Below are 21,592 nucleotides of genomic sequence, written 5' to 3'. Positions count from 1 at the left end.
GTGATCTCTCGCCTTCGCTCGCCTTCCTCCGATTTGCCTACTATATTATTATCGAACTCGCTACGCTCGGGGGAGGTTCATTTGAGCATTTCAGTTTAAGAGTAATTGCTCGCTTTTGCTCGCCTTCCTCCAATTTGCCGACTAAATTATTATCGAACTCGCTGCGCGCGGGGCAGGTTCATTTGAGTATTTCAGTTTTAGAGTGATATCTTGCCTTCCCTCCCCTTCCTCCGATTGGCCGACTAAATTATTATCGAACTCGCTGCGCGCGGGAGAGGTTGATTTGAGTATTTCAGTTTTAGAGTGATCTTTCGCCTTCGCTCGACTTCCTCCGATTTGCCTACTATATTATTATCGAACTCGCTACGCTCAGGGGAGGTTCATTTAAGTATTTCAGTTTTAGAGTGATCTCTCGCCTTCCGCCGATTGGCCGACTAAATTATTGTCGAACTCGCTGCGCCCGGGGCAGGTTGATTTGAGTATTTCAGTTTTAGAGTGATCTCTCGCCTTCCTTCGATTGGCTGACAAAATTATTATCGAACTCGCTGCGCGCGGGACAGGTTGATTTGAGTATTTCAGTTTAAGAGTAATTGCTCGCTTTTGCTCGCCTTCTCCGATTTGCCGACTAAATTATTATCGAACTCGCTGCTCGCGGGACAGGTTGATTTGAGTATTTCAGTTTTAGATGATCTCTCGCCTTCCTCCGATTGGACGACTAAATTATTATCGAACACGCTGCGCGCGGGACAGGTTGATTTGAGTATTTCAGTTTTAGAGTGATCTCTCGCCTTCGCTCCCCTTCCTCCGATTGGCCGACAAAATTATTATCGAACTCGCTGCGCGCGGGACAGGTTGATTTCAGTATTTCAGTTTTAGAGTGATCTCTCGCCTTCCTCCGATTGGACGACTAAATTATTATCGAACTCGCTGCGCGCAGGGCAGGTGGATTTAACCATTTCATTTTAAGAGTAATTGCTCGCTTTTGCTCGCCTTCCTCCAATTTTCCGACTAAATTATTATCGAACTCGCTGCGCTCGGGGCAGGTTCATTTGAGCATTGCAGATCTAGAGTGCTCTTGCCGACTAAATTATTATCGAACTCGCTGCGTGCGGGACAGGTTGATTTGAGTATTTCGCTTTTAGAGTGATCTCTCGCCTTCCTCCGATTGGCCGACTAAATTATTATCGAACTCGCTGCGCCCGGGGCAGGTTGATTTGAGTATTTCAGTTTTAGAGTGATCTCTCGCCTTCCTTCGATTGGCTGACAAAATTATTATCGAACTCGCTGCGCTTGGGGCAGGTGGATTTAACCATTTCAGTTTAAGAGTAATTGCTCGCTTTAGCTCGCCTTCCTCCAATTTGCCGACTAAATTATTATCGAACTCGCTGCGCGCGGGGCAGGTTCATTTGAGTATTTCAGTTTTAGAGTGATATCATGCCTTCCCTCCCCTTCCTCCGATTGGCCGACTAAATTATTATCGAACTCGCTGCGCGCGGGAGAGGTTGATTTGAGTATTTCAATTTTAGAGTGATCTTTCGCCTTCGCTCGACTTCCTCCGATTTGCCTACTATATTATTATCGAACTCGCTACGCTCGGGGGAGGTTCATTTAAGTATTTCAGTTTTAGAGTGATCTCTCGCCTTCCTCCGATTGGCCGACTAAATTATTGTCGAACTCGCTGCGCCCGGGGCAGGTTGATTTGAGTATTTCAGTTTTAGAGTGATCTCTCGCCTTCCTCCGATTGGCCGACTAAATTATTATCGAACTCGCTGCGCTTGGGGCAGGTGGATTTAACCATTTCAGTTTAAGAGTAATTGCTCGCTTTTGCTCGCCTTCTCCGATTTGCCGACTAAATTATTATCGACCTCGCTGCGCTCGGGGCCGGTGGATTTAACCATTTCTTTTTTGGAGAGATCGCTCGCTTTTGCTCGCCTTCCTCCGATTTGCCGACTAAATTATTATCGAACTCGCTGCGCGCGGGGCAGGTTCATTTGAGCATTTCAGTTTTAGAGTGATCTCTCACCTTCCTCCGATTTGCCAACTAAAGTATTATCGAATTTGCTGAGCTCGGTGTAGGTGGATTAAAGCATTTCAGTTTAAGAGTGATTGCTCGCTTTTGCTCGCCTTCCTCCGATTTGCCGACTAAATTATTATTAAATTCTATGCGCGCGGGGCAGGTTCATTTAAGTATTTCAGTTTTACAGTAATCTCTCGACTTCCTCCGATTGGCCGACAAAATTATTATCGAACTCGCTGCGCGCGGGACAGGTTGATTTGAGTATTTCAGTTTTAGAGTGATCTCTCGCCTTCGCTCCCCTTCCTCCGATTGGCCGACAAAATTATTATCGAACTCGCTGCGCGCGGGACAGGTTGATTTGAGTATTTCAGTTTTAGAGTGATCTCTCGCCTTCCTCCGATTTGCCTACTATATTATTATCGAACTCGCTACGCTCGGGGGAGGTTCAATTGAGCATTTCAGTTTTAGAGTGATCTCTCGCCTTCGCTCGCCTTCTTCCGATTGGCCGACAAAATTATTATCGAACCCGCTGCGCTCGGGGCAGCTGGATTTAAGCATTTCATTTTTGGAGAGATCGCTCGCACTTTGCTACCCTTCTTTCGATTTGCCGACTAAATTATGATTAAATTCGCTGCGCGCGGGGCAGGTTCATTTGAGTATTTCAGTTTTAGAGTGATATCTTGCCTTCCCTCCCCTTCCTCCGATTGGCCGACTAAATTATTATCGAACTCGATGCGCGCGGGAGAGGTTGATTTGAGTATTTCAGTTTTAGAGTGATCTCTCGCCTTCGCTCGCCTTCCTCCGAATTGCCTACTATATTATTATCGAACTCGCTACGCTCGGGGGAGGTTCATTTGAGCATTTCAGTTTTAGAGTGATCTCTCGCCTTCTTCCGATTGGCCGACTAAATTATTGTCAAACTCGCTGCGCGCGGGACAGGTTGATTTGAGTATTTCAGTTCTAGAGTGATCTCTCGCCTTCGCTCGCCTTCCTCCGATTTGCCGACTAAATTATTATCGAACTTGCTACGCGCGGGCAAGGTTGATTTGAGTATTTCAGTTTTAGAGTGATATCTTGCCTTCCCTCCCCTTCCTCCGATTGGCCGACTAAATTATTATCGAACTCGCTGCGCGCGGGAGAGGTTGATTTGAGTATTTCAGTTTTAGAGTGATCTCTCGCCTTCGCTCGCCTTCCTCCGATTTGCCTACTATATTATTATCGAACTCGCTACGCTCGGGGGAGGTTCATTTGAGCATTTCAGTTTTAGAGTAATCTCTCGCCTTCTTCCGATTGGCCGACTAAATTATTATCGAACTCGCTGCGCTCGGGGCAGGTGGATTTAAGCATTTCATTTTTGGAGAGATCGCTCGCACTTTGCTTGCCTTCTTTCGATTTGCCGACTAAATTATGATTAAATTCGCTGCGCGCGGGGCAGGTTCATTTAAGTATTTCAGTTTTAGAGTGATCTCTCGCCTTCCTCCGATTGGCCGACTAAATTATTGTCGAACTCGCTGCGCCCGGGGCAGGTTGATTTGAGTATTTCAGTTTTAGAGTGATCTCTCGCCTTCCTCCGATTGGACGACTAAATTATTATCGAACTCGCTGCGCGCGGGGCAGGTGGATTTAACCATTTCATTTTAAGAGTAATTGCTCGCTTTTGCTCGCCTTCCTCCAATTTTCCGACTAAATTATTATCGAACTCGCTGCGCTCGGGGCAGGTTCATTTGAGCATTGCAGTTCTAGAGTGCTCTTGCCGACTAAATTATTATCGAACTCGCTGCGCTTGGGGCAGGTGAATTTAACCATTTCAGTTTAAGAGTAATTGCTCGCTTTTGCTCGCCTTCCTCCAATTTGCCGACTAAATTATTATCGAACTCGCTGCGCGCGGGGCAGGTTCATTTGAGTATTTCAGTTTTAGAGTGATATCTTGCCTTCCCTCCCCTTCCTCCGATTGGCCGACTAAATTATTATCGAACTCGCTGCGCGCGGGAGAGGTTGATTTGAGTATTTCAGTTTTAGAGTGATCTTTCGCCTTCGCTCGACTTCCTCCGATTTGCCTACTATATTATTATCGAACTCGCTACGCTCAGGGGAGGTTCATTTAAGTATTTCAGTTTTAGAGTGATCTCTCGCCTTCCGCCGATTGGCCGACTAAATTATTGTCGAACTCGCTGCGCCCGGGGCAGGTTGATTTCAGTATTTCAGTTTTAGAGTGATCTCTCGCCTTCCTCCGATTGGACGACTAAATTATTATCGAACTCGCTGCTCGCGGGACAGGTTGATTTGAGTATTTCAGTTTTAGATGATCTCTCGCCTTCCTCCGATTGGACGACTAAATTATTGTCGAACACGCTGCGCGCGGGACAGGTTGATTTGAGTATTTCAGTTTTAGAGTGATCTCTCGCCTTCGCTCCCCTTCCTCCGATTGGCCGACAAAATTATTATCGAACTCGCTGCGCGCGGGACAGGTTGATTTCAGTATTTCAGTTTTAGAGTGATCTCTCGCCTTCCTCCGATTGGACGACTAAATTATTATCGAACTCGCTGCGCGCAGGGCAGGTGGATTTAACCATTTCATTTTAAGAGTAATTGCTCGCTTTTGCTCGCCTTCCTCCAATTTTCCGACTAAATTATTATCGAACTCGCTGCGCTCGGGGCAGGTTCATTTGAGCATTGCAGTTCTAGAGTGCTCTTGCCGACTAAATTATTATCGAACTCGCTGCGTGCGGGACAGGTTGATTTGAGTATTTCGCTTTTAGAGTGATCTCTCGCCTTCCTCCGATTGGCCGACTAAATTATTATCGAACTCGCTGCGCTTGGGGCAGGTGGATTTAACCATTTCAGTTTAAGAGTAATTGCTCGCTTTAGCTCGCCTTCCTCCAATTTGCCGACTAAATTATTATCGAACTCGCTGCGCGCGGGGCAGGTTCATTTGAGTATTTCAGTTTTAGAGTGATATCATGCCTTCCCTCCCCTTCCTCCGATTGGCCGACTAAATTATTATCGAACTCGCTGCGCGCGGGAGAGGTTGATTTGAGTATTTCAATTTTAGAGTGATCTTTCGCCTTCGCTCGACTTCCTCCGATTTGCCTACTATATTATTATCGAACTCGCTACGCTCGGGGGAGGTTCATTTAAGTATTTCAGTTTTAGAGTGATCTCTCGCCTTCCTCCGATTGGCCGACTAAATTATTGTCGAACTCGCTGCGCCCGGGGCAGGTTGATTTGAGTATTTCAGTTTTAGAGTGATCTCTCGCCTTCCTCCGATTGGCCGACTAAATTATTATCGAACTCGCTGCGCTTGGGGCAGGTGGATTTAACCATTTCAGTTTAAGAGTAATTGCTCGCTTTTGCTCGCCTTCTCCGATTTGCCGACTAAATTATTATCGACCTCGCTGCGCTCGGGGCCGGTGGATTTAACCATTTCTTTTTTGGAGAGATCGCTCGCTTTTGCTCGCCTTCCTCCGATTTGCCGACTAAATTATTATCGAACTCGCTGCGCGCGGGGCAGGTTCATTTGAGCATTTCAGTTTTAGAGTGATCTCTCACCTTCCTCCGATTTGCCAACTAAAGTATTATCGAATTTGCTGAGCTCGGTGTAGGTGGATTAAAGCATTTCAGTTTAAGAGTGATTGCTCGCTTTTGCTCGCCTTCCTCCGATTTGCCGACTAAATTATTATTAAATTCTATGCGCGCGGGGCAGGTTCATTTAAGTATTTCAGTTTTACAGTAATCTCTCGACTTCCTCCGATTGGCCGACAAAATTATTATCGAACTCGCTGCGCGCGGGACAGGTTGATTTGAGTATTTCAGTTTTAGAGTGATCTCTCGCCTTCGCTCCCCTTCCTCCGATTGGCCGACATAATTATTATCGAACTCGCTGCGCGCGGGACAGGTTGATTTGAGTATTTCAGTTTTAGAGTGATCTCTCGCCTTCCTCCGATTTGCTTACTATATTATTATCGAACTCGCTACGCTCGGGGGAGGTTCATTTGAGCATTTCAGTTTTAGAGTGATCTCTCGCCTTGGCTCGCCTTCTTACGATTGGCCGACAAAATTATTATCGAACCCGCTGCGCTCGGGGCAGCTGGATTTAAGCATTTCATTTTTGGAGAGATCGCTCGCACTTTGCTAGCCTTCTTTCGATTTGCCGACTAAATTATGATTAAATTCGCTGCGCGCGGGACAGGTTCATTTGAGTATTTCAGTTTTAGAGTGATCTCTCGCCTTCCTTCGATTGGCTGACAAAATTATTATCGAACTCGCTGCGCGCGGGACAGGTTGATTTGAGTATTTCAGTTTTAGAGTGATCTCTCGCCTTCCTCCGATTGGCCGACTAAATTATTGTCGAACTCGCTGAGCTCGGTGTAGGTGGATTAAAGCATTTCAGTTTAAGAGTGATTGTTCGCTTTTGTTCGCCTTCCTCCGATTTGCCGACTAAATTATTGTCGAACTCTCTGCGCTCGGGGCAGGTTCATTTGAGCATTACAGTTTTAGAGTGCTCTCACCTTCGCTCGCCTTCCTCCCATTTGCCGCCTAAATTACTATCGACCTCGCTGCGCTCGGGGCAGGTGGATTTAACCATTTCTTTTTTGGAGAGATCGCTCGCTTTTGCTCGCCTTCCTTCGATTTGCCGTCTAAATTATTATCGAACTCACTGCGCGCGGGGCAGGTTCATTTGAGCATTGCAGTTTTAGAGTGCTCTCGCCTTCCTCCGATTGGCTGACAAAATTATTATCGAACTCGCTGCGCGCGGGGCAGGTTCATTTGAGTATTTCAGTTTTAGAGTGATCTCCCGCCTTCCTTCGATTGGCTGACAAAATTATTATCGAACTCGCTGCACGCGGGACAGGTTGATTTGAGTATTTCAGTTTTTGAGTGATCTCTCGCCTTCCTCCGATTGGACGACTAAATTATTGTCGAACTCGCTGCGCCCGGGGCAGGTTCATTTGAGTATTTCAGTTTTACAGTGATCTCTCGCCTTCCTTCGATTGGCTGACTAAATTATTATCGAACTCGCTGCGCGCGGGACAGGTTGATTTGAGTATTTCAGTTTTAGAGTGATTTCTCACCTTCCTCCCATTTGCCGCCTAAATTACTATCGAACTCGCTGCGCGCGGGACAGGTTGATTTGAGTATTTCAGTTTTAGAGTGATCTCTCGCCTTCGCTCCCCTTCCTCCGATTGGCCGACAAAATTATTATCGAACTCGATGCGCGCGGGAGAGGTTGATTTGAGTATTTCAGTTTTAGAGTGATCTTTCGCCTTCGCTCGACTTCCTCCGATTTGCCTACTATATTATTATCGAACTCGCTACGCTCGGGGGAGGTTCATTTAAGTATTTCAGTTTTAGAGTGATCTCTCGCCTTCCTCCGATTGGCCGACTAAATTATTGTCGAACTCGCTGCGCCCGGGGCAGGTTGATTTGAGTATTTCAGTTTTAGAGTGATCTCTCGCCTTCCTTCGATTGGCTGACAAAATTATTATCGAACTCGCTGCGCGCGGGACAGGTTGAATTGAGAATTTCAGTTTTAGAGTGATCTCTCGCCTTCCTCCGATTGGCCGACTAAATTATTATCGAACTCGCTGCGCCCGGGGCAGGTTCATTTGAGTATTTCAGTTATAGAGTGATCTCTCGCCTTCCTCCGATTGGCCGTCTAAATTATTGTCGAACTCGCTGCGCCCGGGGCAGGTTCATTTGAGTATTTCAGTTTTACAGTGATCTCTCGCCTTCCTTCGATTGGCTGACAAAATTATTATCGAACTTGCTGCGCGCGGGACAGGTTGATTTGAGTATTTCAGTTTTGGAGAGATCGCTCGCTTTTGCTCGCCTTCCTTCGATTTGCCATCTAAATTATTATCGAATTTGCTGAGCTCGGTGTAGGTGGATTAAAGCATTTCAGTTTAAGAGTGATTGTTCGCTTTTGTTCGCCTTCCTCCGATTTGCCGACTAAATTATTGTCGAACTCTCTGCGCTCGGGGCAGGTTCATTTGAGCATTACAGTTTTAGAGTGCTCTCACCTTCGCTCGCCTTCCTCCCATTTGCCGCCTAAATTACTATCGACCTCGCTGCGCTCGGGGCAGGTGGATTTAACCATTTCTTTTTTGGAGAGATCGCTCGCTTTTGCTCGCCTTCCTTCGATTTGCCGTCTAAATTATTATCGAACTCACTGCGCGCGGGGCAGGTTCATTTGAGCATTGCAGTTTTAGAGTGCTCTCGCCTTCCTCCGATTGGCTGACAAAATTATTATCGAACTCGCTGCGCGCGGGGCAGGTTCATTTGAGTATTTCAGTTTTAGAGTGATCTCCCGCCTTCCTTCGATTGGCTGACAAAATTATTATCGAACTCGCTGCACGCGGGACAGGTTGATTTGAGTATTTCAGTTTTTGAGTGATCTCTCGCCTTCCTCCGATTGGACGACTAAATTATTGTCGAACTCGCTGCGCCCGGGGCAGGTTCATTTGAGTATTTCAGTTTTACAGTGATCTCTCGCCTTCCTTCGATTGGCTGACTAAATTATTATCGAACTCGCTGCGCGCGGGACAGGTTGATTTGAGTATTTCAGTTTTAGAGTGATTTCTCACCTTCCTCCCATTTGCCGCCTAAATTACTATCGAACTCGCTGCGCGCGGGACAGGTTGATTTGAGTATTTCAGTTTTAGAGTGATCTCTCGCCTTCGCTCCCCTTCCTCCGATTGGCCGACAAAATTATTATCGAACTCGATGCGCGCGGGAGAGGTTGATTTGAGTATTTCAGTTTTAGAGTGATCTTTCGCCTTCGCTCGACTTCCTCCGATTTGCCTACTATATTATTATCGAACTCGCTACGCTCGGGGGAGGTTCATTTAAGTATTTCAGTTTTAGAGTGATCTCTCGCCTTCCTCCGATTGGCCGACTAAATTATTGTCGAACTCGCTGCGCCCGGGGCAGGTTGATTTGAGTATTTCAGTTTTAGAGTGATCTCTCGCCTTCCTTCGATTGGCTGACAAAATTATTATCGAACTCGCTGCGCGCGGGACAGGTTGAATTGAGAATTTCAGTTTTAGAGTGATCACTCGCCTTCCTCCGATTGGCCGACTAAATTATTATCGACCTCGCTGCGCTCGGGGCAGGTGGATTTAACCATTTCTTTTTTGGAGAGATCGCTCGCTTTTGCTCGCCTTCCTCCGATTTGCCGACTAAATTATTATCGAACTCGCTGCGCGCGGGGCAGGTTCATTTGAGCATTTCAGTTTTAGAGTGATCTCTCACCTTCCTCCGATTTGCCAACTAAAGTATTATCGAATTTGCTGAGCTCGGTATAGGTGGATTAAAGCATTTCAGTTTAAGAGTGATTGCTCGCCTTCCTCCGATTTGCCGACTAAATTATTATTAAATTCTATGCGCGCGGGGCAGGTTCATTTAAGTATTTCAGTTTTACAGTAATCTCTCGACTTCCTCCGATTGGCCGACAAAATTATTATCGAACTCGCTGCGCGCGGGACAGGTTGATTTGAGTATTTCAGTTTTAGAGTGATCTCTCGCCTTCGCTCCCCTTCCTCCGATTGGCCGACAAAATTATTATCGAACTCGCTGCGCGCGGGACAGGTTGATTTGAGTATTTCAGTTTTAGAGTGATCTCTCGCCTTCCTCCGATTTGCCTACTATATTATTATCGAACTCGCTACGCTCGGGGGAGGTTCATTTGAGCATTTCAGTTTTAGAGTGATCTCTCGCCTTGGCTCGCCTTCTTACGATTGGCCGACAAAATTATTATCGAACCCGCTGCGCTCGGGGCAGCTGGATTTAAGCATTTCATTTTTGGAGAGATCGCTCGCACTTTGCTAGCCTTCTTTCGATTTGCCGACTAAATTATGATTAAATTCGCTGCGCGCGGGACAGGTTCATTTGAGTATTTCAGTTTTAGAGTGATCTCTCGCCTTCCTTCGATTGGCTGACAAAATTATTATCGAACTCGCTGCGCGCGGGACAGGTTGATTTGAGTATTTCAGTTTTAGAGTGATCTCTCGCCTTCCTCCGATTGGCCGACTAAATTATTGTCGAACTCGCTGCGCCCGGGGCAGGTTCATTTGAGTATTTCAGTTATAGAGTGATCTCTCGCCTTCCTCCGATTGGCCGTCTAAATTATTGTCGAACTCGCTGCGCCCGGGGCAGGTTCATTTGAGTATTTCAGTTTTACAGTGATCTCTCGCCTTCCTTCGATTGGCTGACAAAATTATTATCGAACTTGCTGCGCGCGGGACAGGTTGATTTGAGTATTTCAGTTTTGGAGAGATCGCTCGCTTTTGCTCGCCTTCCTTCGATTTGCCATCTAAATTATTATCGAATTTGCTGAGCTCGGTGTAGGTGGATTAAAGCATTTCAGTTTAAGAGTGATTGTTCGCTTTTGTTCGCCTTCCTCCGATTTGCCGACTAAATTATTGTCGAACTCTCTGCGCTCGGGGCAGGTTCATTTGAGCATTACAGTTTTAGAGTGCTCTCACCTTCGCTCGCCTTCCTCCCATTTGCCGCCTAAATTACTATCGACCTCGCTGCGCTCGGGGCAGGTGGATTTAACCATTTCTTTTTTGGAGAGATCGCTCGCTTTTGTTCGCCTTCCTCCGATTGGACGACTAAATTATTGTCGAACTCGCTGCGCCCGGGGCAGGTTCATTTGAGTATTTCAGTTTTACAGTGATCTCTCGCCTTCCTTCGATTGGCTGACTAAATTATTATCGAACTCGCTGCGCGCGGGACAGGTTGATTTGAGCATTACAGTTTTAGAGTGCTCTCACCTTCGCTCGCCTTCCTCCCATTTGCCGCCTAAATTACTATCGACCTCGCTGCGCTCGGGGCAGGTGGATTTAACCATTTCTTTTTTGGAGAGATCGCTCGCTTTTGTTCGCCTTCCTCCGATTGGACGACTAAATTATTGTCGAACTCGCTGCGCCCGGGGCAGGTTCATTTGAGTATTTCAGTTTTACAGTGATCTCTCGCCTTCCTTCGATTGGCTGACTAAATTATTATCGAACTCGCTGCGCGCGGGACAGGTTGATTTGAGTATTTCAGTTTTAGAGTGATTTCTCACCTTCCTCCGATTGGCCGACTAAATTATTATCGAACTCTCTGCGCTCGGTGCAGGTTCATTTGAGCATTGCAGTTTTAGAGTGCTCTCGCCTTCGCTCGCCTTCCTCCCATTTGCCGCCTAAATTACTATCGACCTCGCTGCGCTCGGGACAGGTGGATTTAACCAATTCTTTTTTGGAGAGATCGCTCGCTTTTGCTCGCCTTCCTTCGATTTGCCGTCTAAATTATTATCGAACTCGCTGCGCTTGGGGCAGGTGGATTTAACCATTTGAGTTTAAGAGTAATTGCTCGCTTTTGCTCGCCTTCCTCCGATTGGCCGACTAAATTATTGTCGAACTCGCTGCGCCCGGGGCAGGTTCATTTGAGTATTTCAGTTTTAGAGTGATCTCTCGCCTTCCTCCGATTGGCCGACTAAATTATGATTAAATTCTCTGCGCGCGGGGCAGGAGGATTTAAACATTTCTTTTTTGGAGAGAACACTCGTACTTTGCTTGCCTTCCTTCGATTTGCCGACTAAATTATTATTAAATTCGCTGCGCGCGGGGCACGTTCATTTAAGTATTTCAGTTTTAAAGTGATCTCTCGCCTTCCTTCGATTTGCCGTCTAAATTATTATCGAACTCGCTGCGCGCGGGAGAGGTTGATTTGAGTATTTCAGTTTTAGACCGATCTCTCGCCATCGCTCGCCTTCCTCCAATTGGCCGACTAAATTATTATCGAACTCGCTGCGCGCGGGAGAGGTTTATTTGAGTATTTCAGTTTTAGAGTGATCTCTCGCCTTCTCTCCCCTTCCTCCGATTGGCCGACTAAATTATTATCGAACTCGCTGCGCGCGGGAGAGGTTGATTTGAGTATTTCAGTTTTAGAGTGATCTCTCGCCTTCCTTCGATTGGCTGACTAAATTATTATCGAACTCGCTGCGCGCGGGACAGGTTGATTTGAGTATTTCAGTTTTAGAGTGATTTCTCACCTTCCTCCCATTTGCCGCCTAAATTACTATCGAACTCGCTGCGCGCGGGACAGGTTGATTTGAGTATTTCAGTTTTTGAGTGATCTCTCGCCTTCCTCCGATTGGATGACTAAATTATTGTCGAACTCTCTGCGCTCGGGGCAGGTTCATTTGAGCATTGCAGTTTTAGAGTGCTCTCGCCTTCGCTCGCCTTCCTCCCATTTGCCGCCTAAATTACTATCGACCTCGCTGCGCTCGGGGCAGGTGGATTTAACCATTTCTTTTTTGGAGAGATCGCTCGCTTTTGCTCGCCTTCCTTCGATTTGCCGTCTAAATTATTATCGAACTCGCTGCGCGCGGGGCAGGTTCATTTGAGCATTGCAGTTTTAGAGTGCTCTCGCCTTCCTCCGATTGTCTGACAAAATTATTATCGAACTCGCTGCGCGCGGGACAGGTTGATTTGAGTATTTCAGTTTAAGAGTGATTTCTCACCTTCCTCCGATTGGCCGACTAAATTATTATCGAACTCTCTGCGCTCGGTGCAGGTTCATTTGAGCATTGCAGTTTTAGAGTGCTCTCGCCTTCGCTCGCCTTCCTCCCATTTGCCGCCTAAATTACTATCGACCTCGCTGCGCTCGGGACAGGTGGATTTAACCAATTCTTTTTTGGAGAGATCGCTCGCTTTTGCTCGCCTTCCTTCGATTTGCCGTCTAAATTATTATCGAACTCGCTGCGCTTGGGGCAGGTGGATTTAACCATTTGAGTTTAAGAGTAATTGCTCGCTTTTGCTCGCCTTCCTCCGATTGGCCGACTAAATTATTGTCGAACTCGCTGCGCCCGGGGCAGGTTCATTTGAGTATTTCAGTTTTAGAGTGATCTCTCGCCTTCCTCCGATTGGCCGACTAAATTATGATTAAATTCTCTGCGCGCGGGGCAGGAGGATTTAAACATTTCTTTTTTGGAGAGAACACTCGTACTTTGCTTGCCTTCCTTCGATTTGCCGACTAAATTATTATTAAATTCGCTGCGCGCGGGGCACGTTCATTTAAGTATTTCAGTTTTAAAGTGATCTCTCGCCTTCCTTCGATTTGCCGTCTAAATTATTATCGAACTCGCTGCGCGCGGGAGAGGTTGATTTGAGTATTTCAGTTTTAGACCGATCTCTCGCCATCGCTCGCCTTCCTCCAATTGGCCGACTAAATTATTATCGAACTCGCTGCGCGCGGGAGAGGTTTATTTGAGTATTTCAGTTTTAGAGTGATCTCTCGCCTTCTCTCCCCTTCCTCCGATTGGCCGACTAAATTATTATCGAACTCGCTGCGCGCGGGAGAGGTTGATTTGAGTATTTCAGTTTTAGAGTGATCTCTCGCCTTCCTTCGATTGGCTGACTAAATTATTATCGAACTCGCTGCGCGCGGGACAGGTTGATTTGAGTATTTCAGTTTTAGAGTGATTTCTCACCTTCCTCCCATTTGCCGCCTAAATTACTATCGAACTCGCTGCGCGCGGGACAGGTTGATTTGAGTATTTCAGTTTTTGAGTGATCTCTCGCCTTCCTCCGATTGGATGACTAAATTATTGTCGAACTCTCTGCGCTCGGGGCAGGTTCATTTGAGCATTGCAGTTTTAGAGTGCTCTCGCCTTCGCTCGCCTTCCTCCCATTTGCCGCCTAAATTACTATCGACCTCGCTGCGCTCGGGGCAGGTGGATTTAACCATTTCTTTTTTGGAGAGATCGCTCGCTTTTGCTCGCCTTCCTTCGATTTGCCGTCTAAATTATTATCGAACTCGCTGCGCGCGGGGCAGGTTCATTTGAGCATTGCAGTTTTAGAGTGCTCTCGCCTTCCTCCGATTGTCTGACAAAATTATTATCGAACTCGCTGCGCGCGGGACAGGTTGATTTGAGTATTTCAGTTTAAGAGTGATTTCTCACCTTCCTCCGATTGGCCGACTAAATTATTATCGAACTCTCTGCGCTCGGTGCAGGTGGATTTAACCAATTCTTTTTTGGAGAGATCGCTCGCTTTTGCTCGCCTTCCTTCGATTTGCCGTCTAAATTATTATCGAACTCGCTGCGCTTGGGGCAGGTGGATTTAACCATTTGAGTTTAAGAGTAATTGCTCGCTTTTGCTCGCCTTCCTCCGATTGGCCGACTAAATTATTGTCGAACTCGCTGCGCCCGGGGCAGGTTCATTTGAGTATTTCAGTTTTAGAGTGATCTCTCGCCTTCCTCCGATTGGCCGACTAAATTATGATTAAATTCTCTGCGCGCGGGGCAGGAGGATTTAAACATTTCTTTTTTGGAGAGAACACTCGTACTTTGCTTGCCTTCCTTCGATTTGCCGACTAAATTATTATTAAATTCGCTGCGCGCGGGGCACGTTCATTTAAGTATTTCAGTTTTAAAGTGATCTCTCGCCTTCCTTCGATTTGCCGTCTAAATTATTATCGAACTCGCTGCGCGCGGGAGAGGTTGATTTGAGTATTTCAGTTTTAGACCGATCTCTCGCCATCGCTCGCCTTCCTCCAATTGGCCGACTAAATTATTATCGAACTCGCTGCGCGCGGGAGAGGTTTATTTGAGTATTTCAGTTTTAGAGTGATCTCTCGCCTTCTCTCCCCTTCCTCCGATTGGCCGACTAAATTATTATCGAACTCGCTGCGCGCGGGAGAGGTTGATTTGAGTATTTCAGTTTTAGAGTGATCTCTCGCCTTCCTTCGATTGGCTGACTAAATTATTATCGAACTCGCTGCGCGCGGGACAGGTTGATTTGAGTATTTCAGTTTTAGAGTGATTTCTCACCTTCCTCCCATTTGCCGCCTAAATTACTATCGAACTCGCTGCGCGCGGGACAGGTTGATTTGAGTATTTCAGTTTTTGAGTGATCTCTCGCCTTCCTCCGATTGGATGACTAAATTATTGTCGAACTCTCTGCGCTCGGGGCAGGTTCATTTGAGCATTGCAGTTTTAGAGTGCTCTCGCCTTCGCTCGCCTTCCTCCCATTTGCCGCCTAAATTATTATCGAACCCGCTGCGCTCGGGGCAGCTGGATTTAAGCATTTCATTTTTGGAGAGATCGCTCGCACTTTGCTACCCTTCTTTCGATTTGCCGACTAAATTATGATTAAATTCGCTGCGCGCGGGGCAGGTTCATTTGAGTATTTCAGTTTTAGAGTGATATCTTGCCTTCCCTCCCCTTCCTCCGATTGGCCGACTAAATTATTATCGAACTCGATGCGCGCGGGAGAGGTTGATTTGAGTATTTCAGTTTTAGAGTGATCTTTCGCCTTCGCTCGACTTCCTCCGATTTGCCTACTATATTATTATCGAACTCGCTACGCTCGGGGGAGGTTCATTTAAGTATTTCAGTTTTAGAGTGATCTCTCGCCTTCCTCCGATTGGCCGACTAAATTATTGTCGAACTCGCTGCGCCCGGGGCAGGTTGATTTGAGTATTTCAGTTTTAGAGTGATCTCTCGCCTTCCTTCGATTGGCTGACAAAATTATTATCGAACTCGCTGCGCGCGGGACAGGTTGAATTGAGAATTTCAGTTTTAGAGTGATCTCTCGCCTTCCTCCGATTGGCCGACTAAATTATTATCGAACTCGCTGCGCTTGGGGCAGGTGGATTTAACCATTTCAGTTTAAGAGTAATTGCTCGCTTTTGCTCGCCTTCTCCGATTTGCCGACTAAATTATTATCGACCTCGCTGCGCTCGGGGCAGGTGGATTTAACCATTTCTTTTTTGGAGAGATCGCTCGCTTTTGCTCGCCTTCCTCCGATTTGCCGACTAAATTATTATCGAACTCGCTGCGCGCGGGGCAGGTTCATTTGAGCATTTCAGTTTTAGAGTGATCTCTCACCTTCCTCCGATTTGCCAACTAAAGTATTATCGAATTTGCTGAGCTCGGTATAGGTGGATTAAAGCATTTCAGTTTAAGAGTGATTGCGCGCCTTCCTCCGATTTGCCGACTAAATTATTATTAAATTCTATGCGCGCGGGGCAGGTTCATTTAAGTATTTCAGTTTTACAGTAATCTCTCGACTTCCTCCGATTGGCCGACAAAATTATTATCGAACTCGCTGCGCGCGGGACAGGTTGATTTGAGTATTTCAGTTTTAGAGTGATCTCTCGCCTTCGCTCCCCTTCCTCCGATTGGCCGACAAAATTATTATCGAACTCGCTGCGCGCGGGACAGGTTGATTTGAGTATTTCAGTTTTAGAGTGATCTCTCGCCTTCCTCCGATTTGCCTACTATATTATTATCGAACTCGCTACGCTCGGGGGAGGTTCATTTGAGCATTTCAGTTTTAGAGTGATCTCTCGCCTTGGCTCGCCTTCTTACGATTGGCCGACAAAATTATTATCGAACCCGCTGCGCTCGGGGCAGCTGGATTTAAGCATTTCATTTTTGGAGAGATCGCTCGCACTTTGCTAGCCTTCTTTCGATTTGCCGACTAAATTATGATTAAATTCGCTGCGCGCGGGACAGGTTCATTTGAGTATTTCAGTTTTAGAGTGATCTCTCGCCTTCCTTCGATTGGCTGACAAAATTATTATCGAACTCGCTGCGCGCGGGACAGGTTGATTTGAGTATTTCAGTTTTAGAGTGATCTCTCGCCTTCCTCCGATTGGCCGACTAAATTATTGTCGAACTCGCTGCGCCCGGGGCAGGTTCATTTGAGTATTTCAGTTATAGAGTGATCTCTCGCCTTCCTCCGATTGGCCGTCTAAATTATTGTCGAACTCGCTGCGCCCGGGGCAGGTTCATTTGAGTATTTCAGTTTTACAGTGTAACGAGGTGGTTTTCTCTCGTTATTTTCCTTTGCAACAGTGATTAGCTACTAACGCCCGGCCGTATTTATTTCGAAGGCGCCAGGTCGGACGATTTATCTGCGAACGTTTTGGGGTCGCGTCTCCGGCTAGTTACGAGACTCTATTCTCCGAGGGAGTTCGATCGGGAAAATAGGAAGTAATAAGCTTAGACCACTCGACTGATTATCACTTCACAAATCTTTACTTACAAAAAAAAAAAACCGGCTGTAATATAATAAACGCGAGGCTCTAAGGTGATATATTCTACTAGCTACAATTTCCGTTTTCGCACACAACGCTCACACAGTTATCCGGTACTACAAATCTCGGCTCGTCAAAAATGTTGCCACGAGGCAGTAACGCTCCGCCTTTCGCAACGTCCGGCTTATTCCTCTCACACTCAATATATATTATAAATATTACCATTAAACACTACCTTCCGGCTGAAGTTCTCTCTCGTACCTCTCCCTCGTTCTTATAACAATATCGACAGGATAACGCACTCTTATATTTTACTCTACTCTCGATAAACAAATGTCTGGTCAAACCGTAGGGATGTTCTCTGGGCTGCGACGAAAAATCAAGTGGGCGAATTCTCTGGCCGAGGCGCGACGGTACACCTCCCTAGAGTACTCACACAAGCGCAATACATAGTTATCGGTCTAGTGCCGTTACATTTGGCGATTTACGTATGTTTTCTCGTGCGATCGTTGGGTTTTCACACTGTATCATACCACCTCTCATGTCATACATTACAAATAAATAATTCTTTAGGTTACATAGGTGAATATTCTTTTTACACACACTCAACGCCTCACACATACAAGTAGCAGTATAGTATCTGCTGCCGCGGCCTGGCGCGAGGTTTTCCCCCTCCCGGCGGCGGGCTTATCTTCTGACTCGAGCGGCTTAGGTGTGAGCGTGCGTGAGCTCCAGCGTGTGTGTGTAGTCGCGCGGCTGGTATCTCTCTCTCTCTCTCCCGTGCGGGCTTACGGCTACTCGGCTGTTTCTCGGCTCTTTTCTATCTAAAATGCATACCAATAATTATGAGTATCAACTCATGGGCAGTTCGGATAGAGAGCAACATGGGGAAAAGAGAGAGAGGACTTTTCTACACAGACGGTTACCCCGTCGCATTCCCCCTCCCAAAACTAAACATACTCTGAATGTTTCAGTTTTACACTACAAAGGACGGAAAATATATGTCCCTCTCTCTCTCTCCTCCTCACACTACCATCTCGAGACTGCAGGGCTGTAAGAATGGCTTGATTAGCTTATACAATGAATAAAAAAAAGGTCAACAAAGTTTGGGTTGAGAAACCCGGTCTAGATGAGGAAACTTACTTTACTGGCTGTAACTGGCTGTAAGTTTGGCTGTGATTCCGGCCGCGATCGAAGAGGGCTCGATATGTACCTCTCCTTACGTCCTCTGGCCAAACGCCTTTATTGGTGGCCATAGTGATCGTGGTTGCTACGTATACTTCCTTGAGACTTTTTCCTCGATCGAAAACCGTTCGGCAACTGACTTCTGTCCAAACGAAAACTCTTCTCTCCTTTTCGGCTTTCAAATCTCTCTCTTCTTCATGAGCTGGCTCAAGACACGAGTGCTGCACTTCTGGCGTTTCTGGCTCATTTACGGTTAGGGCCCAGGCAGTAAGTTCGTCGTCCTTGAGAGGTTCACAAGTATCTTCTCTCTCCACTCCAACCATCGAACCCACGACCTCCTCCTTCGTCTGCTCGTCCATGTTTTCTTTCTTGATCTTCTCTTCAACATCTTTCTGCTCCAACACTTCTCCTTCATCTGCGAATGAGGCCTCCAAACTCTTCTTGATTGCACCATCTGGCTGAAATCCCGAAGTACTACTGGCATCTTGTCTGTTGATTCGGTCAGGCTGTAACAACGGCTGAAAATTGGCTCTGGGCTGCAATATTGAGAGCGATGAATCCCTCGGGTTCTCTCCCGACTCGTTCTTCACCTCGTCTTGAGCTATTGAGTCCATTATTCGACCACTGCTGTTAGCTGCTGATTTTAACTGGAATGGTTGTACGTTCGTATCTTCACGGCGATCGGTAGCCTTATGTGATGATAGACAATCGTTACTTGAGGATGGAATCACACTACTGCATAACTTCACTGCTCTACATCTACTATTCTTCTTCTCCTCCTCGTCGTCACTACTGGACGGCCAGGCTGTAACAGCACTAGCAGTTGTCCTTGGCTTCATGACTACGATGTTGCTGAGCCAACGGGTTGCGTCAGCATTCGCATACGTCTTCTTCTCTTCATCACTCTCCAACATTCTTCTTCTACAATGCATTTTCTCTTCATTCAGGAATGCTGACTCCGAACACTTCTTGATTTTATCATCTGGCTGAAACCCTGAAGTACTACTGGCATCTTGTCTGTTAACTTGATCAGGCTGTAACGCCGGTTGAGGTTGGGTTCTAGTCTGCAATTTTGTAAGTGGTAAGAATGTCGATTCCTCGACCGACTCGTTCTTCCTCTCGTATTGAGCTAGGGTTTTCCTAATCCTGCCACGGCTGTTAGCTGCTGGACTCAACATGACTGGCTGTGCTTTCGTATCTTCACAGTGATCTGTAACCATGGGCGATGATAAACTCGAAGTTGGAATCAGTTCAAGATTCGACTTCTCTGCACTACCTCTACTACTCTTCTCTTCGTCTTCTTCAAACAACTTCTCTTTCTCTTCTACAAAAACTTTCTCTTTCTCTTCTTCAAGCAATTCTTTCTCTTCTACAACTCTGCTGTTCGGCCAACGGGTTGCGTTAGCGTTCAGCAACAACTTCTCATCTTCCTTCTCAACTAAAACTTTGCTATTCAGCCAACGGGTTACGTTAGCGTTCAGCAACAACTTATCATCTTCCTTCTCAGCTACACCTCTGCTGTTCGGCCAACGGGTTGCGTTAGCGTCCGGCAGCAACTTCTCTTCTTTCTTCTCAACCGCAACTCTGCGGTTCGGCCAACGGGTTACGTTAGCGTCCGGCAGACACTTCTCTTCTTTCTTCTCAACTAAAACCTCCTTATCTTCTTCTACAAACCCTTTCTTCTTCTCTTCTACACGACACTTCTTCTTCTCTTCTACACAATTTCTCCTTTCTACGAAAATTCTCTTCTTTACACTAAATTTCTCTTCGTCCACCAAAAATTTCTCCTCTTCTTCTACATCTCCTTTCCCTATCTCTTGATGTTTCCTTCTCAGCTTCTTCTCTGGCGACACTAGTGGGCTTGGACCACTCCCTCCCCCTCCCAAAACTGGCATACCTCTCTGCAACGCAGACCTCGCATGCCCAGTTTTCTGCACTTCAACAGAGGTCTGTTGTGAGACAGTGCGGGTAGCATCGACCTCTGAGTTGCTCCCGCGTTGCCATTTCCCAACAGTACTCTCAGTTCTGCACAGTTTGGGCAGCTCTGAAAGACTACGTCCTTGAAACCACAGACTTGGCAATCCTCAAATGGCGAGCTGTAAATTACTGGCTCAGCAATCTTCTTAGCACTATCCGACTCTGGCTCTAGATAGCGGCTGTCGAAACTGCTAATGCTGCTGCTCCGGCTGTTACTACTTGAATTTCGGCTTGCACGGCTGTTAGAACGACTACTAATTGAACTCCAACTGCTTCGACTCGAACTACTGCTACTTCGACCTGAACTATTGCTGCTCGTCGAACTGCTGCTGCTCGAGCTGCTGCTACTACTCGGACTGCGGCTGCTTCGACTTGAACTGCTGCTGCTTCGACTTGAACTACTGCTGCTCGTCGAACTGCTGCTGCTCGAGCTGCTGCTACTGCTCAGACTACGGCTGCTTCGACTTGAACTACTGTTAGAACTCTGGCTTCGATCTCGGTTTCGACTTCTAACTCGACCACGTAGTCTTCGAATCTTCTTCTTCGACACCTTCTCTTTCTGATGCTGAGGCTTGGCTTTGCTGGAACTGTCTTGGTTTTCGTGGTCTTGACCTCTATCAACATAATCACTACGCGATTTCATCTTCGTTACTCGAATTTTCTCGGTTTCTTCTCCATACGTTTGTTCATGTTTTCTCTTGGAATTGCGCCTACTCGTGAAATTTTCCGACGATTGAGTTGGTTCCTCTTTGGCGTTGTCCCAATCGTACCATGGCACTGACTTTTGGTAGCCGGTGCACCATAGTACTGCACGTAGCAATCTGTCCTGGCGTAAATCCTTAGGGCCATTCGTGTTAGCGCCCAGCGATCGTAATCTGGCTTTCAACTCGGTTGTATGTAGTTTTCGGATTTCTCGACTGAGATTCCTCACCTCTGGACTCTTCCGTAATTTTGACATAATTTCTGAATGAGAACTCATTTTAACGTCGAAACAGCAGCTTGGATTTTTGCTCAGCTGTAATTTCTTCTCTCAAGTCTGACAATATTAAACATTGGCTGTGACTGACAAATCGTTGCTGGTCTCGGCAGTAAACATGACTCAAGGCGGAAAATTTTGGTTGTAAATTAGGCAGTAATTTCGGAAGATCTGGCAGTAAATTCTTGGAATCGAATATTCGTTAACTAGTTCGATACAAACAGCGGGTACTTTACTTAGCGTGAACGTAAACAAAAATAACGAAAAGGTTCAGGCAGAAATTCGACAAGTCTGACAGTAAATTCTTGGAATCAAATTTTTCAGCCGACTAGTTCGCTACAAGCGTGTACAAAGGTAAACAAAAAAAAAATAGGGAAATTTTCGGGCACAAATTCGAATTCGTTCAC

General features: G+C 46.5%; 1 protein-coding gene across 1 annotated transcript; it reads right to left on the bottom strand.

Annotated features, from left to right (window-relative positions):
• Positions 1–18,485: 18,485 nt before the first annotated feature.
• LOC116417018 (probable GPI-anchored adhesin-like protein PGA55) lies at positions 18,486–21,188 on the bottom strand. The gene is made up of 4 exons (XM_031928049.1): positions 20,250–21,188; positions 19,626–20,181; positions 18,584–19,529; positions 18,486–18,513 (listed from the first exon to the last, which is right to left on the bottom strand). Exons 1-4 carry the CDS (start codon positions 21,186–21,188, stop codon positions 18,486–18,488), a joined length of 2,469 nt encoding a protein of 822 aa, XP_031783909.1.
• Positions 21,189–21,592: the final 404 nt, after the last annotated feature.

This window comes from Nasonia vitripennis, assembly GCF_009193385.2.
Source record: "Nasonia vitripennis strain AsymCx chromosome 4 unlocalized genomic scaffold, Nvit_psr_1.1 chr4_random0003, whole genome shotgun sequence".
NCBI classification, from domain to species: Eukaryota; Metazoa; Arthropoda; class Insecta; order Hymenoptera; family Pteromalidae; genus Nasonia; species Nasonia vitripennis.
The sequence above is the reverse complement of the archived record's forward strand: the minus strand, read 5'-3'. Positions and strand labels throughout refer to the sequence as shown.

Coding starts and splice junctions, on each gene's coding strand:
- LOC116417018 (XM_031928049.1), bottom strand. CDS start 21,188: ATGAGTTCTCATTCAGAAATTATGTCAAAATTACGGAAGAGTCCAGAG. Junction 20,182..20,249: donor CAAACTGTGCAGAACTGAGA/GTACTGTTGGGA, acceptor GTCTCACAACAG/ACCTCTGTTGAAGTGCAGAA. Junction 18,514..18,583: donor AAGAAAGAAAACATGGACGA/GCAGACGAAGGA, acceptor GAACCTCTCAAG/GACGACGAACTTACTGCCTG.